Source organism: Rhinolophus ferrumequinum, chromosome 2, assembly GCF_004115265.2.
Source record: "Rhinolophus ferrumequinum isolate MPI-CBG mRhiFer1 chromosome 2, mRhiFer1_v1.p, whole genome shotgun sequence".
Lineage (NCBI taxonomy): Eukaryota > Metazoa > Chordata > Mammalia > Chiroptera > Rhinolophidae > Rhinolophus > Rhinolophus ferrumequinum.
The window spans coordinates 102,694,410-102,711,511 of record NC_046285.1 but is presented as its reverse complement, the minus strand read 5'-3'; the positions used below and the strand labels follow the sequence as shown (position 1 = coordinate 102,711,511).

Here is a 17,102-nt window from a genome sequence, read left to right as displayed (position 1 = left end):
TAACGCAGAAACTAATGAAAATGGCCACATGTAGAAGGTGGGTGGAAATGGGATAGAAGGGATAGAGATGGGAATGAGACTTCTCTGAACGTATCTTGTTAGGCTGACTAATGGCTTACAATTTTTTTAAAAAGAATGACAAAGAAAATCCCCAAAAGCAACAATTAATATAAGACCAGGATATAACATAATATAATATAATATAATATAATATAATATAATATAATATAATATAATATAATATAATATAATACCAGGTCTTATATTAATTGTTTCTCCAAAAGATGCATTAGAGCTGATTGTCCAGCTAGGTCTTATGTTTGGGAAAACACGGTACACAGCCACATAGAAAAAAGAATTCAAGTAACTTGTGACCACAGTATTTTGATTGTACTACCTCAGTCGGAATGTTCAGAGATTAAAAAGAGCTGCAAAGACATTTTAATTTTACCTCATAAGTTTGTGGTTGGTAGGGTCAAAAGGACAAAGAACACCTGCAGAATTTACAAAAGTGGTTTATTCAGATCGTGTGAGACAGTCTGCTGCCATCATTGTCTTTCTAGTAGAAACTCAGAGGACTTTGAAAGGAAAGCGGGTTTTAGAATCACAGCAGGAAATCTTAAGACAGTCTTTGATTGATGAGTGTTCTATTCCGGCAGAATTTTCAGAAGCGGGGAAGCTTTCTGATTGGCTTTCAGGTGCATCTGGCAGGCTCTGATGGGTCCACTCTCTACTGGTCCATTCTGGGGCTTTCCAGGCTGGGCAGGTCACATGGGTTTTCCTGCTTCTATCTAAAGAATAGCTGGTCCTTCACTTTGAGATCTGAGTCTTGCATAAACAATTTTTCAGTAGAGTGTTGGATGTGGTAATGCTAAAACTACTTTGTGTGCTTGTATAATAGGATAGAGCTAATGATAAATATATAGATTGTTGGGAACTTGGGTTCTCACTGTTGGAGAAGAGAGATACAAACCTAGCGTGGGAGAGACTGAAGAAGAATCCTACAGTCTGCAGTCTGATTGGAGGCTACCTCATGATTTCCTTAAAAAGGAATGAAGGTTGCTTGGTGTCTCCAAGCAACTTTCTAAAGATGGTAGCCAGTGCCCCAGATTTAGTGAATAATAAACGCATTTGTGTGGAAGACAAGGTAAGAGCGGACAGGCTTAGAAGGAGAGCTGGTAGAAAAAAATGGTAGGTAACTGGGGTCAGACAGGTGGTAGGCAGGTGTTAGCTGACAGCAAAGTTACAACTCTCAGGGACAGCATCCTTTGGCCACAATGCTTCATCTGCACTCCATTTTATTTTGTAAAATGTAAGTGTAAGGCCCTTACAGGAGTTAAAAAGAACATAATTGGCACATGGTCTCTCTTGTTAAAAATAGAAAGAATAGCGTGCTGGTTGAGGGAATAGGCTCTGGTTCCCTGAATTAGAACCCTGGTTCCTCTCCTGCTGGTTTTAGTCTGCTGTGGCTGCCATAAAAAATACCACAGGCTGGGTGGCTTCACCAACAGAAATTTCTTTTCTCACAGTTTTGGAGGCTGGGAGTCCAAGATCAAGGTGCCATCAGGGTTGGTTTCTGGTGAGGCCTCGCTTGCTAGATTGTAGACAGCCGCCTTCTCACTGTGTCCTAACAAGGCCTCTTCTCTGAGTGAATGCAAAAAGACAGAGAGCTCTCTGGTGTCTCTTCTTCTCACAAGGACACCAATCCTACTGGATTAGGGCTCCACCCTTATGACTTCATTTAACCTTACTCACCTCCCTAAAGTTCCTATTTCCTAGAGGGTTAGGACTTCAATATGTGAATTTTGAAGACACACAATTTGGTCCACAATACTGTGTACCCCAGAAAAGTTACTTAACCTTTCTGTGCCTTACTTTGCTCATGTAAAATAGTAGTTTATCAACTACTTTAGTGAGAGCAGAATTAGGAGTATATATATAGAATGCCTTGTTTTAGACATTTGAAAAATACACATTTCAATTTGTTTTTGCACAGCTAGAGGTAAGCCTCACTGGCCCTCCAATATTTGGGTAACAGAAGAATCACAACTATGTATTGAAGGGATTTTAACCTGAGCATAAAGTAGGGCTTGATGTTTTTTAGATGATCAGCAGTTGGCTGAAGCTACTGAATAAGACTGGTAAGAATTAGTCAGCAAATGAAGAGAAGAAAGTTCAGGCAGAGACAGCGATTTCTGGTGCTGTTCTTTCCTTTACGTAGATCCCTATTTCCATCCAGATCTTTTTTATTCCCTATGTCTGAAGGACTTCCGTCTACATTTTGTATAGTGTTGGTCTATGATGACAAAGTTTTTTTCAGATTTTGTAAGTCTGAAATGTCTTCATTTCACCTTTATTTTTGAAAGATATTTTTGCCGGATATTGAATTCTAGTTTGACAGGGTCTTTCTGAATTTACTGAATTAAAACCACTGTTACATATGACAGATATTACACTATACTGCTCCTTTCTGACCCTGGGCTTGGTAAATCACAAACACTGTTCTCCCACACGAAGACTTTAACCATAAATGCACACCACCTTCTTACTGTGCTAATTCAGTGCAGTTTTTACTAAGAATGAGAACAAGGAGTAAAGGACAATATCACATCATGTAGCCTGGCATTTGAAATGAAAAGGCAAAGCCTGTACAGCCGATTCTTTATTTCTGAATAGTGGCAATACAGATTAATTTTACAGCATTCAAAACTGGTGAGGGTGGTTTGTCTCCAGTTTACTGTACTGGAATCACAGTCTCAGAAATTCTGATATATTATTTATCTATTGAGGGAACCCCTCTGGCTTTTTCCAGAGGGTTCTCTCCTGAGGATGGGTTTCATCATATTGGTATTCTGCACAAAACATATGCCATCATTAGTTGTTGCTGTGAATCTAAAAATAGGGCTTTGCCTGTGAAATTCCGTCTTGTGGGACCTGACCCTGTGTTCGATCAGTGCCTACTGCAGATTCCAGAGCTGTGCCTCACTTTGGTTTCCTGGCTTCTAGATGGAGCAGGCTTTGCCCCGGCCTCCAATAACAGGCACCCCCACCCTCTCCACTTTTTACTAATTACCTGGTCTTGCTCCCAGAATGAAATGGCCTCCAAAAAGATGGGCTGTTTCTACTCACCTCACTGCAGGCTAAACTCTTCGAAGATTAACCAGAGATTCAAACAGAGAAGCAGTCAGTGGAGAAATTTTGAAATGAAATCATTTTTAAGACACACACACACACACGTTTGGGCTTTGGAGAAATAACTTAGACTAGGCAACACTGCTGTGGAAATCACGCGGCCTCCCCAAACATAAAGTCAAAGGCTTGCCTGGACCTAAGGACACTCCAAGGGGCCCCTGCCTCCCCCGTCCCACTTTGCCTCAACGGGATCTGTCGGTGACCTTTGCACCACTCAGCAGCGAGTCATTTCTCCTGAGACTGTGAGGCCAGATTCCCCAGGGAGGTGACGGTGGTCTCTGCACACGATCTCCTCATCCACAAAATGAGGGTATAACAATAGCACCCACGTGTGGGGTTGTTACAAAGAAGAAAGGAAATGAATGCAGAGGGCTTAGAAAAGCCTCTGGCTTATCGTAACCTGAAGAACGTGACATGAAATGCTATGCCAAGGATGAGGAAGAGGAAGAAGGAAATTGGGGAACACCCTTCATGCCTCCTCCACTCCCCAGTGTAGTCTTGCTCACCTCTAAGTTGGCTCTCAGTTGTGGAATTTTCCAGGGTTATAGAAACAGAAAGCAGTCAAGACGGCTATGTAGGCAGTATCCTACTCTCCCGAGACCCAATTTCTGACTCACTGTCAAGGCAATAAAAGCATATGAACAACTAGTTGAACATGGGAGACACAATCATGTGTTTCTGTCGAACTCCATTACATGGAGCACAGCGGCCCCAGAGGCATCCAGCCTTCCTCTTTCCCAGCCCCCACCGTACACCCCGAAGGCCCCCGGCACCCAGTAGGATCTTAGTCATCGTGAGCCCTCAGTCACTAGAGGACCCAAGGAAGTGCCCTCACTTCCGGAAGTCCCAGGCAGAAGACCTGAGCCTGAGCCACTGCAGGGGTCTCCTGTGGGTTGCCCAGGGGAACACCGAAAAGGGTGGCATTCAGTGTGGGGGTGAAAAGGCAGAGCAGGGGTGGGGAGTGAGTGAGGTTTGTGCCGGCTCAGGCTCTGACAGCTGAGCTGGGTCATTCACGGCAGCCCCTGGCACCCCTGTTTCTCCTTCTAGCCACGAGCAGCAAGCACAATGCTGTGGGGACATTCTGAATCCTTCTGCGTGGTCATCCACGTGTCCTCCTTCCTCTCCTTGCTTCGCCTGCATTCCACACAAAGCAGCTGCGGAACAGACCTACCGGCGGGCCCAGGGAATGACACAGTGCCTGACGGGCGCTGTCCTGACAGAAGCACACAGGGCCGCAGGATGACCTTCATGAGTCCTCGGTAGTTTTACCGTCATGGGCTGCTAGTCCATCAAAAAGTGTTTAATCGTATTATATGGTATAACTGTGTTAGTAGACTTATGAATATATCAACATTTTCCTACCTAAAAGTTTACTGTTTTCTTCTGATTTGAGAAGTTAAAATTGTCCGTGGGTCCCTAAGAGTGCTGTGGGCCCTGGACACTGGACCCACCCAGCTGATGGACAGGCACCCCTGAAGGAGTGGCTGAACGAATGCCTCCGTGTCCTGAGAAGTTTCCGAAGATAAAAAATGCACCCGCGGCATTCCCCATATTTTATACCAAGCTTGTTGCCTAGTTTTCTAAGGAGATGGACGGAGTTTCCCTCATTCAATCATTTCACATTTAAAAGCTACTCCTGCCTCCTAGGCTGCCAGGAGCTCAGATGGCATTTTTGTGCCAACTAGGAACCGGCTTCTTTTCTTTAGGAAGAGACAGGGGAAAGCCTTTAAAAGTATTATATTATTGCACAGTCTGAACAATTATTCCCACTGGGCCTGGGGCAAGTGGAAACTCAGGTGGGCACCCCTTTCCGCCTCATTGGGGGGCCACAGTCGTGGCCCGCACGGCGTGGACATGGGAGGTTAAGAGCAATTCACGGCCTCTGGCTGACGGGCACTGGAGGAGCAGTTCCATAAGCCCACTTCATCCCAAGTCCGTGGCTCCAGTCCCAGCAGGTCTTAGGCAAAGTGGGAGGAGGTGACAGTCATGGCCTCAGGGCTCTCTGTCCCAGAGCAGAGTGGACAAGACGCGGCACATGAGTGTGTGCACATACTGCCCTGCATGTTTGTACATGGCCTGGGGGGCAAGTGTACGGCCCGATGGGAGCCAGGAGGGTCACGCTGCTCCCGCGGCTGTGGAAAGCCCACACTCACACGCTCTAACGCCACCCTTCTTCTCTCGGCAGGGATGACATGCCAAGCCCGCAGCTCCTACGTCACCAGTGAGATCCTGTGGGGTTACCGGTTCACCCCCGTCCTGACGCTGGAGGACGGGTTCTACGAAGTCGACTACAACAGCTTCCACGAGACCTACGAGACCAGCACTCCGTCTCTTAGCGCCAAAGAGCTGGCCGAGCTGGCCACCCGGGCGGAGCTGCCTCTCAGCTGGTCTGTGTCCAGCAAACTCAACCAACATGCAGAACTGGAGACCGAGGAGGAAGACAGGAACGCGGAGGAGCAAACGGAAAGGAATGGTGATGTGGCAAACCTGGAGAGCGAGTCGGAAGTCTAGTCCCCCAGCCGGGCCACCCCTCCCCTCTCCTCACACCTTTCCTCGTCTTGCATTCTCTTCTGTCTCTCTTCCTTCGTTCTTTCTTTCTTTGCATTTAATTTTGGCATTACCAGAAAGCAAATCTTCAAGGTGTAAAATATCTACCTGCCCTCTCTCAGTTACTCAGATTGACAAGGTAGACACAGATTTGGTTAAGGTACAATGTGCCCTCACTTGTGGCCGAACCTTGTCTCCTCCCTAAATGCCACCCACCCAGCTCCCCTGCATGTATTGTACAAATACCACATCGCTCCACAGAGGGCGTCAAAGATTCCACCCGGGGTAAGACAAGTTAGGTCTCCAGTGCCTGTCTCCATCCAGTGGGACAACAGAGGACAGCCTTCCCGTTTATAGACACCAACACATTTCATCCCCAGGGTGAGGTGCCTGCCCCCTGCAGGCGGGCACTGCAGCTATTGGACCCAAATGAGGTAAAGACAGAACACTGTACATATATACGCCTTATGCAATTATTTTCTTTTGCAGTTAGTAACAAAACCCAGCATGTACAAAGTACTGCAGGACACACCTTCTAAATAATGTACATACATGTATAACGCATTTAGGTTTAGATATATAACTTTAGAAATAAGATGAAAAACAATCTCGCAAGTACAATAGGCATTTTGTTCCGATGTCTTTGTTTTCTGAATTCCTTTGGTCAGTCCCCTGACTGCTGCCCGTTAGAGCATGGCCTTTGTTCACTGTCCCAGACTGGTGGCCTGTGGGGTACCTCACTGTCCCCTTGCTGATCCTTTCATTGAATCTACAAGCCATAGGTCTGGGGAAAGTTGGGAGGTCCATAGATGGTAAAACCCACCACCAATACACTGATATACTGTGAAATGTTTACATACAAACTGAGGTCTCCTTTAAGATAACAAGGGCCTCGCTGACTAGCCTGGGGGAGAAATCCAAGAAGGGGACATTCTCTGGCACGTCATCAATGATGTGTGCGTGCTATGCACACAAGCTTTCACCCTTTGTACTACAATAGTTGGGGAAACTCTTTCACAAAACCATTGATTCTCCAGCTGTTCCACTCTGTAACCACGAGGAACAATAGACTATTAAAACATGAGACATGGAAAGTTAGCAGAAGATGGTTTATGTCTAAAGCCATGAAATTCATGAAGGCTTGTAGTGGGCACTTAGGTTGTAATCATTGACCTCCCTCACTTTGACTTCATCTGGCACTCTTCCCGTCCCCGGGAGCTTATCCATCAGCATTGTCTTATTGTTATTTATTCTTATTCTTATGTTTTTACTATTATGAAATGACCAGAGTTCAACATTCAAAGGTTAGATCAACAATCTTGGTGACTGTCTAAGAAATCTCTCTAGAGTGTGCCACAGGTTAGAAATCAAATTCAACGTATGTCTCAATCAAACCAAACAAACAAAATTGCAGCCTTAATTCATTTTAATCTGCAAAGATAAATGGAGAGAGACAGAGAGAGCGAGAGAGAGCGAGAGAGAGCGAGAGAGAGAGAGAGAGAGAGAGAGAGAGAGAGGAGAGAAAGAAGGAAAGAAGGGAGGGAGGGATGGCGGAAGGAAGGGAGGGAAGTATTTTTTACTGAAAGTCTAAATTTCAAAATACAAATAAAATTTCAAATGAAAAACAAAAGGAAGAGAATCTTAGACAAAACCTCAAGGGCAGGTGGAGATTTTGCACTGTAACAGATCGTTCACCTTAATTTTGCAATTGTAAACTGTTTGTTCCCCAACACAGTGGCCTATCAAAAATATCTATTGACTGGATTCAAGTTCACTGTCAGCTCCTACAGCTGTGCTGAGTTTGAGGCTTTGCACCACGGAGGTCGAAGAGCTCAAACTAGCTGTCCCTCCCTGTTGCCCTTGCTTTCTCTGACCAGATCAGGCCTTTGCTGTGGTTTGGGGACTTTGTCTACTAAAAAACATGTCCCAGAGATAAGGAAAGTGGCCCTCGGTTTCACAGGGGGATCTCTCTTCTCCCACTCCCGAGACTTTGCACCAGGACAACTGCTTCTGGGCACTGACTAATGGAAAACAGAGCTGTTGGCCACAGCCCTTTCCTGCTTGCCACCTTTCTGCATTGAATATGTTGAATCATTTATTCATTCCACACACTCTAAGGAGGAGGTTGGGGTCAAGGAGGAGAGAGCCCCATACGCTTCCCGCCGGGCTGTGGGGACGTACTGTGGCCTTACCTCCATGTGGCCTTATAAAGGGCGCCCTGGACTTCAGGGCGCTAACCAAGCAGCATCCCCCAAGTCGCAGGGCGTGGCGTGGCAGCACCAAGCAGGATGGAGCAGGGGCTGCAAAAAGTCTGCTCATTTAGCTCTTGAAGACTCATTGGGCCTTTTTAAATCCGTTACTAAGGGTTAAAGGGCAACACACACCCTGTTGTCCGGTTGGAAGAGCAGCTCGGGGCTCTTTAGCACAACCTAACAAAGAGCCTCGCAACCGTTTGGTCACTCACGTCAGTTCTGTATCTGTGGGGCCGGGTGTGAGGCCTCTCCACATTTCCCACTGTCTTTGGTGTCAGTGTAGTTGGAGACAGAACATGAACCAAATCTCGTTTTTGTAATGTGAGCCTCTGGACCTTTGAACAAGGATGCTCCAGAAAAACCTTTTACTAGAATGTCCCTATCAAACATGTCTATTTTTCTACAACCATCGATAACACAGTTTAACAGTGTATTTTGTGTCCACTGTTAAAATTTGGAACTGAAAGAAGCTCATCATTAAGACTGAATTTTCTAAGCAGCAAGTACTGAACGGTGTTTTTCAAAGACAACCCGGCGATTTCCAGTCCCCATATTCCATACCCAGCCCCCGATCCCTTGGTCACTCTGTTAGCAAATCACGTGCTATGAAAATAAATAAGCCTATTTTTAATGCAGCAGAACTCATAACGAATGAGGATCGCTCTCAACTCTGTATTTTGGTTTGTTTGGTTGTGTACTTGAGTCTCTTCCCCACAGAAGCACAGTGGGGTCCATTAGCCAGATAAGCACTTACAACTAGAGAGTGACACTTGCTACAGTTGAGCCCAATCTGGAGAAAAGGGCAGATGCAGCTGGAAGTTCCATCCCAAGGGCTGCTGGGACCCTCCGATTCTCACTCCCACCCACCCCAATGTGCTTTCCAACTAGAAGAGCACCTACCTATTCAATTACAGTCTTTATACAACGGACACAATTGTTTATGGTTTGGGCTGCCCCCTGGGCAATGAACACAAGTGCAGTACTTTCAGGTCCTTGCTTTTCCAGCCCTTGGAAACTTAGCATTCGGGCTGGGTTGGTCCAACTTATAGCCACTCTGTGAGCATGAGAAGGGACTCCCTCCTGTCTCACTCCCTCCCTCCACCCATCCCTCTCTTTTGCTCTTTCCCTAGTCCTCCAGCTCCAGATCCATTGAGGTAGTTCAGTACCTTACATTCCCTAACCGAAATCCAGCCACTGTCTCTAAAAATGTCAACCTATTTCTTAAGCACAATTTTCTCTTCCAGGTTTAACCAAACTAGGGCTCTAAGATGTCTATTTTTTCATTATATTCTAATTAAAAAATTATTTATGATGTAATTTACAAGCCTAAATTTTGAAATCTCCAAAGCAACACCCGTATGTTTTCCCTCCCTATATTTTCTTACATTTCAGGTTTCTTGCTTTTTTCCTCTTTGCTTTTTATTTTAGATTTAAGCAGGTATTTTGGGGATGTTCATCAACTATTTATAAAGGTGGAAGCTGATGGACAGAGAAAGAGACTATAAAAAATGGTGGTAGAAAACTACTTGAATTCACCAAAAGAATGTGAAATCATTTAATTAGCTGAGTGACTCAAGATTTTAAAAAATTAAAATATTCAGTCATTTCCAAGACAGCTTGCCAATAATGTGATTAGTTTTCAGTTGACTTGGGTAATACTTTGTGTAATTCAGAAGAGTCAAAAGGGTAGTTGAAAATTAAATGTTCTACTTAAATGGTAAACATTAATTATCTTCTATGATTTCCTTTCAATGGATGGCTATAAAGTCAATAAACACAGGCAACAAATATATAATAGCTGATGCATCGATACTGCATTACAATATACAATAGTTAAATAATATCATCATGTTTCTAGACTTTATGGCCAACCTGCATTTAAGAAAATGTTATCTTTTAATTTAAAATGGAGTAAAACACATCTTTTCCTAATATTTCTGCCCTTAATATCTTGGAGAGCTTCTGATACAGAGTGTCATCTAGAAGTCAAAATTCTGTCAGGTTACTATGAGATTTTGACAAAGCACAGTATGTACAATAACAACAAAACGATACTGTACCTACTGTGTAGTGTTTGGAACACTCAGAGAAGTTGCACAAATTATTTCATTTAATTCTAATCCATCATGAGAGCTTGAGTATCATAATTTACATTTTATAAATGGAAAACTAGGTTTTGAGCAAACTGGGTAACCTCCCCACAGTGGCAAGGCCAGCAAAGCATAAAGCCTGGCCTCAAATCCAGGTGCCCAGGCTTCAGCCATGGAAAATTTTTACTACTAAAATGCTGGCGAACCAAACCTGCTCACAGAATCTGGCCCACTGCCTGTTTTCCAACCCCCCCTTGCAAGCTCGGAATGATGTTACATTTTTAAATGGTTGGGGGGCGGGGGCGGGAGAAGACTATTTTGTGATGTGAAAATTATATGAAATTCTAATTTCAGTGTCCATAAATAAAGTTTTATTGGAACACAGGCACACCCATTCATTATGTATTGCTTATGACTGCTTTCCCACTACACTGGCAGTGTTGAGTACTTAAAACAAAGGCCATATGGCCAGAAAACTAAAATATTTGCTATCTGGCCCCTTACAGGAAAAGTTAGCTGACCACTGTACTATACTATTAAATACTATTAGTGCCATTAAGTACTATTAATTATTATACTGTAGTATTAAAAGATTCCTGGACAGCTTAGAATAATGATGCCCTTTTTCAGTATAAATCTACTGCAGTCACTCATAGGTCTGTTCAACAAAAAAATAACACACTTTTTGATAAGAGGGACTTTGAGAGCCCAGTCATATAGTCGGGTCTCAAAGATAGGCTCCTTCTTTTTCGTAACCATCCCCTGGTAAGTAGAATAAACAGCCAGCCAGGATTCAGTGGCCAACTCAGAAGGTTGATATGGTAAATCTACTCATTAATTAACCATAAAGATTGGAAATTCCCAGTGCGGGGACTGGGCTAGTAGTCCTAGGTGTTTAAATATGTTGACTGTTGGGCCACAATGCTGTTGAGTGGGGTGAACTGGACTCGCAGTGGTCGCCACACATCTAGCCAGCTGCCCCTTTCACTCATGCCTTCTCTTGGAGAACTAGACTCCTGAGCCTTCTCTGTGTCCCTGCTAGTTTTCTCTAGCCTACAGTTGACTGACATGATAAGATGAGCCTTGACCTACTATTCGTGGTTAATTGTACTAGTTCTGGCTCCCTCTTGTAGCTAAGTTAAAAGCTTAACATGCAAATAAAGAATGAAACACTTCTCTTGGAAAACCAACAGGTTCTTTGAAAAGAGCTCAAGGAGAAACAAAAGAGTCATAAGGGGTGACTGGGTTGTTTGCTGCTTTGTGAGTCTGAAGCAGAAGATAAAGATTGATAATTACAGAAATACTGTATAGAAGAAATCCAGACAATAGGGTTTTGAGACAAGAATAGGGAATTCTTTAGCATCACCAAGCTGAACTCACTCGTGTTCAAAGAAATTATTTCCATAGCCAGACATAGTCGGCCAAGCTAGATTTGTTTTTTTTATCTCTTTAGTCTATTGAAAAATACATCAAATTCTCTTATGAGTGCTTTCCCAGAAACTACGTGGGAAAGAAAACTTTTGTAACAAATCATTGTGATGTTGTGTTGCCAACAGATAAAGGATGGAAACTGAGATGAATTTGGTCCTGAGTCTGAAACTAAGTAGAAACTAAGTTGATAATCTGCAATGTAGATCATGCAAAAAGCTTGCGATCCTGCAATGGCATGGAACAGCGTAATAATTAAGTGGGAGGGGGGAGAAAAATCTCAAAGTTCAAGGCCATAAAACCTACATAAATGTAAAAGGAGTCAAACTTTTACTTGGCCTCATTGCCTAGGTAAAAGAAAGCTTCATGCATCCACCCAACTCAAGCAGGCGAGTCCTGGGGAGAGGAGGGCAGGGTACTTTAAGATACACAAGAATAGTTCACTGAGGTGGCCAACATGACTAAGTGACGGACATTGGTCACCAACGAAAATGGCATTTACCAACTTGCTTTTACATACTTACCACCGTGACTCCTAATGTGCTCTGTCATCGGCCAGAGAACTGTGACCACACAGGCACCAGATCTTGATTTCAGAGAATGAAATGTCCCTACCAACAACATGTAACTGACCATTTCATGTTTAAGACTCTGCACCCATTGTGTGAACACTGATCACGAATACTGTGACATCAACCGGCCAATCTTTATAAGCATACAAAGGGCTGCTTTTCTCAGGCAATGCAAATCTCTGCTACCAACAGACACTAGTGAAATAAACATGTAATACATCATTTCTAACATCCTGATGGAAATCATAAAACATCCATGCAAAGGAGCAAGATGCCCCAGGAGCCTGAGGTCAGGGTTCACTGCTACTAAAACCCAGTCCCACCTGAATGCCCTGTGGAGAATATCAGTGTTGGGTCTGTCAGCACGAGACACAGTTAGTAGAACTGGACCAGCTGAAGAGCAGAGAGCTGGGCTCCGGTCTGCTGTGCATGATGGGAACCCCTGGGTCCTCAGCCAGCATTCTTAGAGCAGAAGGAGCACTGCTCTCAGATCCAGCCACAGCAGGTATTATTCTGGCAACTCCTCCCATCATTGCTGCTGTGGGGGGCGTGGGGGGAGATGAACAATACCCACCTTGGCTCAGCCTTGGGTAGTGCAGAAGCCTTGGCCATGCCAACCTCTCTGGGTGAGCCTCTCCCTCCAGGTCTGGTTCTTCCCCACCTAGACAAGGACCCCCCAGAAGTGTCTTCCAGGAACCCTGTGTCTCTTAAGCTTATCTTGGATCAGCACCTAAGGTCCCTGAGGACCCACATAAGGACCCAGAGCTTATCTTGGCCAGCACACTTACCCCACAGAGCACCCACCTGGGCCAGGAATGACAACTCTCCCTAGAAGGACTGAAGTAGACCTTTTGAATCCCCTGGGCACAGGGGTGCCCCTCCATATGTAAGTTAAAACCAACAATACCAATGCATAAATGGAGTAAGGGTAAGGAAATCCAAAAAAGTTTCAGTTTTTTCATGGTGATTATCTCAGTGTTTGTTTTGTCTTCACATATCTAGTTCTCCAGCCTCTAGGTTTTCACTTTCTGGTATTGTGCCACTGTGAACGTAAATTCAGCTGGCTCATCGGGCAATCGTACCCATCTCCCTGGATGGTCTGAGCCTGTTCTCTCTGTTTAAGTAAGGGGGCTTGGTCCGTTCAAACCCACCCCACAGCCAATAACAAACACCACCCTGGTCCAGAAACAACACATCCCCTCCCTTTCCTCTCACAGAGCCACCAAATGAGGACAGCAATGTCAAGTCTTCTCTTTCTTTGCAAGGAACTCTGGGTTGCGACACCTGGAGACACAACATACGCTGTCCCCAGGTGCCACACCACTTTCAGGTCACCGCAGGTTCTCATCCAAGCATTCTACCCAGCTCTTCTTTCCGAATTTCCTCCCTCGGCTCACCACCAAATGTTGTCGCTCCTGGCACTTTCTTCTGAGAGTCCATCCCATTCTTGAGCAGCACCCTAGAACCTATTATTGGGGCTAGTCCTACCTCTCACCACTTAATTGTCCACCACCAGCTTTAACTGAGCATGCAATGTGTTCAGAGTCTGACTACCTGAGATCAAAAATGTTATATAGTTTGTTCCTGTCCCCATAGACACCTGGAGAGTGACGGTTGGGCATTGTGACATCAGCCCATAACTCGGCAGAGGGTAAGGGCGGTCTGGTGCCAAATAGACAGCTAGACTTCTCCAGGGGATCTTCTTGTCTTTTGCAACATGTGACTAGGCTAGCCAACTTGCCAAAGATGGCTCTGAACATCTGTCTTCATCCCAGGGGTTCTCATCTAAGATGAGAGCCCCACGGAAACAACAGTGAGCGCTCACACCTGGACGACATTCTGAAATGATGACCCAAATATCTGCCTGTGTTGGCAAAGTGGGTTTCTCTCCCCCACCATCTGCATAGACTGTGCTCTGGGGGAGAAAAACCTAGCGCCCATGTGGTACCTGGTTACCCAGGGCATACATGGCTGCTGCCACGGCAACGCGCAGCCTATCAGCTTGGATCTCTCCATAGAGTCTCCAAAGAGAACTGGCAGAGGCCCGGAGGCTAAAGTTCCCAAGGGCCGCCCCACCTGCAGACAGCCTTGGAGAAAACTGAGGAGATATGGGGCAGTGCCCAGGCAAAGGAACCTACTCGGCATGCCAGGTGTAGGATAGTCCTACCCTTTCTTCCAGGATGGCATGTGCTCAGGTGGCCAAACAGCTCCTTTCAAAACCTATTCTTTAAGCCATCACCCCCATACACACAAGTCCATACCCAAATCACATCTACCTTAAAAAAAAAAAGAAAGAAAAAATCCCCAAACTAAATTTACATTATCTGATGTAACGCATGTCCAAAGAGTTGCCATTTTATTCATAAATAAACTTTGCCTAAAAGATTACTATTTGTCCAAAACCAATAGTTAAATAGTGTTTCAATAATAAGCCTAAGTACAAACAAAAGTGATTTTAAAATTTTACTTACAAATTCTTTTTTAAAAACCTGATTTCAAATCAGAGATGTTCGTTTTTGCTCTCTGATGCAAAGTCTCCACAACACTATTTCGCTGTGAACTTAACCACTTGCCATCTGGCTTTGAACCTGAGAATAGACTCCTTTACGTTGGCATAGAAAGGTGAAGTAGAATTGAGCACTGAGGCTCTTGGTGCGGCAGTACCACTGGACACGGACCTCAGGGGACACGGGGAGCGCAAGGTGATGGCCTGCTTCCAGGGAGAGGACGTGCGTGCTCCAGTCTCTGCGTCATGACCACACTGCAGGTCAGGCCAGATCAGATCCCAAAGTCTGCTGCTCACCTGGTCAGCAGGCCATGTCTGCAGGGGGCGTGAGGGACTAAATGAGAACGTGGAGGTTTACTTCCCTCTTGCTTTCTAATTCTGTTCCAACGGGCATCAGTAATACCTGGGGCCTGTTATCATGTGGTTCCTATTTGTATTTTCATATAGTATTTTTTTTCACCTTTTCTAAAGAAAGAAGACTCCTCTGAACACTACACAATGCAGTGGTCGTGTTCCCATTTCTTTGTAACTCACACATTAACTATCAAGTGCAACAAACCTCTACACACACACAGACACACGCATACATACACGCATGGGCACACACACGCACCCGCAAATACACACATGCACGCACACAACTTTTCCTTCCCAATCACGTATGAGCTGGTCCACATAGGTGAATTTTCAGAAGACAAAAGCCTTAAGAATAATAATCACTTCTCCCACCATCACTGTGGTATACTTTCTAAAATGTACCATATGTACACTTGAAACTAATAGATTGTACGTCAACTGTAATTGAAAAATTAAAAAATTGCTATACAAAAACAAAATATATATAAATAAATAAATGTATCATATGCTTCCCTGAACCCACAGGCAATAGGTCATAAAGTAGCCTTTCTTTTCATTGTTTTGTAGGAAACCTGGATTCGGTCTGAGGAAACCGGCATTCTGGTCCTGGTCCCATCCCCAGATGAGCTGTGTGGTCTTGGACAAATCACTGGACTGCTCTGAAACAGTTTTCTTATCTTTTTTTAAATTAATAAACTTTATTTTTTAGAGCAGTTTTAGGTTGACATCAAAATTGAGCGGAAATCGCACAGTTCCCATCCCCCCCATGTGCCCACAGCCTCCCCGATGACCAACATCCCCACCGGGGGGGCATTTGTCACAATCGATGAACCTAACTCATTCTCATCACCCAAAAGCCACAGCTTCCATCAGGGTTCACTCTTGGGGTTGTGCATTCTATGAGTTTTGACAAGTGTGTAATGACATGTGTCCACCATTATATGATACAATGAATGCAGAGTAGTTTTACTGCCGTAAATATCTTCTGCACTCTGCTTATTCATCTGTCCCCTCCCCCAGTCCTTGGCAAACACTGATTTTTCACTGTCTCCATCGTTTTGGCTTTTCCAGAGTGTCATAGAGTTGGAATTAGACAGTACGAAGCCTTTGCAGATTCGCTTCTTTCACTTAGTAACATGCATTTAAGGTTCCTCCATGTCTTTCTGTAGCTTGATAGGTCATTTCTTTTTAGCGATAAATAACATTCCATTGTCTGGATGGACCACAGTTTCTTTATCCATCATCTACTGAAGGTTGCTCCCAAGTTTTGACAGCTATGAATAAAGCTGCTATAAATATCCATGTGCAGGTTTTGTATAGAAAAAGTTTTCAATTCATTTGGATAAATACAAAGGAGGATGATTACGGGATCATATGATAAAAACTTATGTTTAGTTTTGTAAGAAACTGCCAAACTGTCTTTCAAAGCGGCTGCACCGTTGTGCATTCTCACCAACAATGAATGACAGTACCTATTGCTCCATGTCCTCGCCAGCATTTGGTGTTGTCAGTATTTTGGATTTTGGCCATCCTAACAGGTGTGTGTTTGTATCTCATTATGGTTTTGATTTACATCTCCCTAATGAAAGGATGTGGAACATCTTTTCATATGCTTATTTGACATCTTTATATCTTCTTGAGTGTGGTGCCTGCTCGGCTCTGCCCATTTTTGAATCAGGTTGTGTTCTTTTTTTTTTTAATCTACTTTTTTTTATTAGTTTCAGGTTCAGATTGTTTTCTTATTATTGAATTTTAAGGGCTCTTTGTTTATTTTGGATAACAGTCCTTTATCAGATGTCTCTTTTGCAAATATTTTCTCACAGTTTGTGCTTTGTCTTCTCATTCTGTTGACAGTGTCTTTTGAAGAGCAGAAAATTTTAATTGTAATGAAGTCCAGCTTATCTATTCTTTCCTTCACAGATCATGCCTTTGGTGTTATATTTAAAAAGTCATCACTATACCCAAATTCATCTAGGTTTTCTTGAATGTTATCTTCTAGGCGTTTTATAATTCTGCATTTTACATCTAAACCTATGATCCATTTTGAGTCAATTTTTGTGAAGACGTCTATATTTTTTTGTATGTTAATGTACAGTTATTCCAGCATCATTTGTTGAAAAGACTATCTTTGCTCTATTGTATTGCCTTTTCTCCTTTG

The 17,102-nt window shown here is 44.0% G+C and overlaps 1 protein-coding gene across 3 annotated transcripts in view; it reads left to right on the top strand.

Moving 5' to 3' along the window:
* The window catches only part of KCNJ6 (potassium inwardly rectifying channel subfamily J member 6), a 235,201-nt gene extending 218,490 nt beyond the window's left edge, over positions 1-16,711 (top strand). For 2 of the 3 annotated variants that reach the window (XM_033129275.1, XM_033129264.1), the window contains one exon: positions 5,378-7,246. In XM_033129275.1, coding sequence (XP_032985166.1) covers positions 5,378-5,703 — 326 coding nt within the window. In that variant the 3' untranslated portion in view covers positions 5,704-7,246. Of the gene's footprint in view, positions 1-5,377; positions 7,247-15,511 lie in introns of those variants that run through there. The other variant, XM_033129268.1, reaches the window with a different exon arrangement.
* Positions 16,712-17,102: the final 391 nt, after the last annotated feature.